Source organism: Olea europaea, chromosome 17 (genome assembly GCF_002742605.1).
Source record: "Olea europaea var. sylvestris chromosome 17, O_europaea_v1, whole genome shotgun sequence".
Taxonomy (NCBI): domain Eukaryota; kingdom Viridiplantae; phylum Streptophyta; class Magnoliopsida; order Lamiales; family Oleaceae; genus Olea; species Olea europaea.
In genome coordinates, this window is record NC_036253.1 from 17837072 (window position 1) to 17842852 (window position 5781).

At 33.2% G+C, this 5781-nt stretch overlaps 1 protein-coding gene across 1 annotated transcript in view; it reads right to left on the reverse strand.

Moving 5' to 3' along the window:
• Positions 1-3636, reverse strand: part of LOC111365312 (PTI1-like tyrosine-protein kinase At3g15890) — a 5278-nt gene extending 1642 nt beyond the window's left edge. The window contains exons 1-2 of the mRNA XM_022985759.1: positions 3209-3636; positions 2624-2771 (exon numbers count right to left, since the gene is read on the reverse strand). Coding sequence (XP_022841527.1) covers positions 2624-2771; positions 3209-3252 — 192 coding nt within the window. The 5' untranslated portion in view covers positions 3253-3636. The remainder of the gene's footprint in view (positions 1-2623; positions 2772-3208) is intronic.
• Positions 3637-5781: the final 2145 nt, after the last annotated feature.

Here is a 5781-nt window from a genome sequence, read left to right on the forward strand (position 1 = left end):
TTTTGTTTTTTTTTTTTGTGTGGGGGGGGGGGGGGGGGGGGGGGGGGGGATGAATGGCCCATTCAAATTTTTAACTGAAAATTTTTTAAAGTAATGTTTTTTTTGGGTGCTCCTAGATCCGGCCCTACCATAAAATGTATGATTGAAAATGAATTTGGAGAAATATGAGTTTTGAAAATTGGGGGCCAAACAGGGTAAAGGTAACTAAAGAATGTTTGGTTACATCTTTAAAAGGCAGAGTCATGAGAATGAGATGTGCAAGTAAAGTAATGATCGATGAAACGCTCTAAATGTGAATATTTAAACAAACTTGATTTGGTACTTTAAGTATCTCACAGAGGTGATGAAAGAACGGCTTAATCACTAACAAGTTCATAGTTCCAGAAATGAAAGAAGCAGCCAATCACCTTGAGAAACTGATAAAAGAATTAGCGATTTGACTCCATTGATGCCAATCAGGAAATTACAAAATAACCCTCACTTGATCCACTCATTCAAGGTCAGGTGCCCCGTGATGAAAATACATTTTCTTGGCAAGGAACAGTATCATCAACATAACCTTGCAAGAACAACTGGATTATCTGAACTCAGCTAGTCAAAAATGAAACCTTTAACTTCACAATCTCACAGAACTTTAACTCCATTTCCTAGAGAGAACTCCCAAATAGTGAAAGACGGACGAACCAACAAACAAGTCCACAAACTAACCACCTGGACCAATATTAGCTTCTCCAATCACAAGAGAATGATTTTGTTTTCTAATATCCAACTCTTCATAGAATCATTTTTGAGGGACAGATATGCTCTACCAAAAGGACTCGATCACAGCACGGAAGAAAACGAACAAGTTAAAATCAACTCCTTTAGCTCATACTATTCCTATATTGGCATATAATCTACGACAACTGATAAAATCATCTGCTTGGGCCTTGGATGTCATGCCCATCTAGAATTACATAACTGCACTTAAATCAATTAAGAGCACTGCTATGTGAAACCTGGGTTTGCCAATTAAGGCTTAATCTACATGTTTTATTAAGTCAGAAAATGCTTTCGCTTCGCCGTCAAGTTATTTTAATACACAACCATAGCTAATTTCCATTGGTTCATTCTCAATATTGGTTCATTCTCAATAACGTGGCAATTAGTTGCTGATCTTGTAAAACCTTTAACTACCACCAAAATAAAGCTATTGAGCAAACTATCCCAGTATGTGCACACTTGATTACATTTCAAAAGTTCTGCAAAAGTCCCAAGTGCTTGTAGCCCACTAAGTTTTGACTACAATAAAGTTCCATTGTTCAATTCTAAGTAAGTGTATCCATTTTGTTTTTCTTCTAACAAAAGCTTTAATACAGACAGATTATGGTCTTCTAGGCTTCACTAATAAAACATCCTAATATGAACATATTTATTACTCTTTCTTACACCCTTCAATCCATCAATCAATCCACACTACATCTTGCTCAAGTGGTAGAAACAACATTGTGAGACTGATATCCAGACAATGAAATATAATGCCTCATGGTTTTCTTAGAATCCAATTTCTGCAATAAATTAACATCCTGTTTGACCCCCATTATTTGGTATTATAATTTTTGGAATAGCATTTTTTTGGAGAATGTGTAGTTGAAAAGGAAGGAAAAGATTTTGGTTTACGTGTAATATTATTTTATGAAAAATTGTGTGATTGAAAGTAAGATAGAGAAATTATAATGGGAAATAATGGAGGCCAAATGGGGGCTAAATGAAAATGCAAGTTGGGTAGTCGCATTTACTTGGTGAAGTCCTGATAAACAAGGGGGAAAGAAGGCAACAAATTTTTTTTGAATTCTTTATCTTCTTTCATGTATACGTAATTTCTAAAGGCTGAGAAACTAGATAAACAAAGCTCAAAGGCCATTCATGCACCAAAAACTCGGTTTTAATTATCTTAAAAAACCTGATGAAATACACATCATCAGTATTCATATTCACTGGAACAGGACAACCACACATTGAATCCATGAGCATGTTTGGCTAAGTTCTAACAAAAGTACTTTCTCAAAAAGAGAGCAGAGACTTTTATAAAGTAAGCTTTATACTAAAAAATCCAAAAAAAGAAAGGAAAATTAACTTTTAATAAAGCTCAAACATGTGTAAGAATAAAAAAGTTTTACCTAGAAGTAAATTTTAGGCTTAGCAAGCATGCTCAAGTATGTTACCCAGTTAAACATAACCATGATTTCACTGGTAAAAGTTTCTCGATGAAAGTCAACATATAGCAAAGTAACAACAATTGAAACTAATGGTGCATTAACTTTACCAAATATCCCAAATGATATTTCCGCCTAATATGTCTTCGTTTGCTAAATGATTATTAAACCATTTAACCAATTATTTTTCTTATATATTTTACTTGATGGATGCTTAAGTGTGTAAAGGCAAAACTATTCTAACATAGCAACAAGAAAATTCAACAAAAAATGCAATGTCTGCAACTAAACAGAGAACAGTATTGCATGTGACGAGGACAAGTATTTAGCTTCGTTACCATTAGTATTTTTCATACTAGTCAATCCAATGTACCAAACATACATGCTTTGAAGTTTAAACGAATCGAATGATAATCGATGTAAATTACTTGAGAACCATCCCAAAGCTGACCCCAATAAACACTGCCAAATCCACCTTCTCCGAGCTTGTTGTCGTAGTTAAAATTGTTTGTGGCCAATTGCAATTCCTTCAGAGAAAAAACCCTCCATGTAAGCTCCTTCTTCCCTTGTTTTTTCCTGTACAAATTCACAAGTACATAATATTTAACTACATTTCCAACAATAGAATTAACCCCCATACACCTATGAAATAAAAAAACCTCACAAATTAATCTTTCCTATAAAATTCAAGTAGCCAAATAGTAAAAGTTTAAGAATGAAAACTATACATAGTTTCAAAAGAAGGTAGCTTTTAAGCTAATTTTAAGCACAACCAAACACATTAAACTATCTTGATTGCTCTTCTAAATGTTTACCCAGCCCAAGTAAAATAGAAAAACACTAAAAAAGCATTACTCGTCAATCAAACAGTGAATTTTGCCTTGATAATCCCACAAAAATGCTACTAATGCACATCAAATAAAGCAGAATTAAGCAAGAAGGTTAGGTAATTTCAAGAATTTCAAAAAACAAGAAAATAAGCATTGACCAAATGGAAAAAATGAAGCACTTACCGATCCGAACCCTTGACGCAACAAAACGTGGTGAAAAAATTCATAATATTTCCAAACAGCCCACCTCACTTCCTACGAAATTTCACTTGTAATTCTACCACATATTCACAAATTAACACAAATCCTTCGCTTCAAAATCTCTCTTCAACTCTTTTTTACTTCTCGAAACTTCTTAAAAGTATAATAGAGAAGAATCTTGGCAAAATAGGGACCCTTTTTGGTTGCCAAACAGACCCTAGTCGTGGAAAATACTTTAGTAATGGTTTCTTGAAGAGAAGATTGATGATCGAGTAATCCGATTGACAAAGCATATCAGAATAAACTATAAAGAGCTGAACGATATAAGAGAATATTTATGCGAAATGTAAAGGTGATTGGATGTGGGCCCAATTGGGCGCCGCTGATATTGGAATATTGGTTATGACAGTGGCGTGTCTGGGTCACTGTCTGTAACGTATGTCTCTGCTAACCTTGGACTTTCTGTGTATATTTGTCCGCTCGTTGGATTTCAGACTCCCAATTTTCGTACCCATACATAATTGGATGTAGACTTCCTTTATCTGCCACTAGTCGTTCTCAGTGTCTAGAGGAAATTAAAATTAGATTTTTAACAAAATTTAATAAAAATTGATTAAATATATAGTTGAAGAATTATAAAACCTATAAAATGTGATATTAAAATTAATTATTGACTTTAACTAAATTTTAATCAATAGCAAACAATGGCTAAGACTTTTGAAAAGTCAAAATAAAATTTTGAGAGTAAGAAATCATTTTTGAATATTTTTAGGAAAAAGGTAATTTGTCTACTAGAAGAATTTTTAGAGAAATTTGACATTTGATAATTTTCTCATAAAATTATTCTACAAAAAGTAAAAATTCCATGAAACGAGATCTTAAATGTGTAAAATAGGTTGAATCTAGTTTGACGATTGATATGGCAAGTTTTGGTTATGCCCGAACATTTTATCCCGAGGACTTTTCTCATAAACCCTTGCGATTCCACATCTGTTTTGCTCGAGCATTAACCCTCCGCAGGATATAATGCTCGAATACTTACAACGTTGCTGTATCCACATTTACATGATCCTGTCCTCGAGCAAGAGTAGTCCTCGGGATAGATTCTCCTTGCAGCTCACGATTGTTATTACTGACCCAATAGGACTCCTATGTAATTGGGACTCTAACTCTACTACATTACTTCAATACTTGACTCCCACAAGGATTCTGTTCCAAAAATAATTATGGCATTGGTCCAACTCCTTCACCTAATAGGACTCCGTTGGATAGAGATACCCAACTAGTTGAGTCTCACTAGGAGAATGTCACCTACTACTATAAATACAAAACCATGGACCATTATTCAGGTACGTTTTCATTATTTCCAATTTATAGCCTCACGCACATAATTCGCTCTCTGACTTCAATATCGGAAGGGCGACAAGAACATGTTTCGTTGCCTTTGTTCCAAATACCGGAAAACAACGATCGTGCTCGTTCAAAGTCCTCAAGCTCTAGAAATCAACAGATACGATTTTTTTTTTTTAGCATCAACGTTCATTGTATAGATTTCACATAGTAGTATTACACAATTAGAGACCTAATTAATCTAAAAGAAAATGAGGCTTGACATCGTCATAGAACTTATTAAAACTCTCTATAGACCGACTCAATTGCTAGGGCACGAGTGGTTATGTATATAAATATTTTTTTGGATTGAATAGTGCAAACAATCTATTTTGAAATTCATGAAAAATAAAGATTAATTTACTTTCGTAAAATATTGAAAAGTGAATTATCGAAAAAACAAATAAATAAATAAATAAAGTCCTTACTAAGGGTTTGTTTGGTATGATTTTTATTTATGCTTATGCTTATTACAGAGGAGCTTAGTGAAGAATTAATCTAAGATAGTTTTCTTTAATTCTTCTAATCAAACAAAATATTTTTAAAAAAATATTCAAATATATTCAAATACCTTCTTAATTTTATAAATAATTTTTTATTTCTCATAAGTCCAATCAAATGAGCGTAAGAACTAATTAGAAATAATTGATTCATAAAAGAACAATCTTTAATAATCGTTTGGGTTTTCTCTAGTGGGAGATCATGAAGACTATATATATATATATATATATATATATAATTTGGGGTGGAATGGCAGTTGAACCACTTCGCCTGGCCAATGTTCACGAACCTGGTTGTAATCATGAGTGGAAATTGGATTCTTCTGTAGCTGAAGCAATTATGTATTCAAATTTCTTTGAAGTAATAATGATATTTATATTTGAATGACCATGACCTAATTAATAGAATCAACGAAGGGAAGTACACGATAAATTTTTTAAGCTGTTGTATATCTATTTTTTAAAGAACTTAGGCCCCGTTTGATTACACGAAATTTTTCATGGAACTTGGAATTCGAATTCCAACTTCCACTTTTGGCCTGTTTGATTGACAAAATTTTCCAGGGAATTGATTTTCCATGAATTTCTAGGTACAACACCTTAAAGTGTGATTTTCCACCTTTTTTTTCCTAGGGGATAGGTGGTTTTTGGTTTTCCACCTTATTT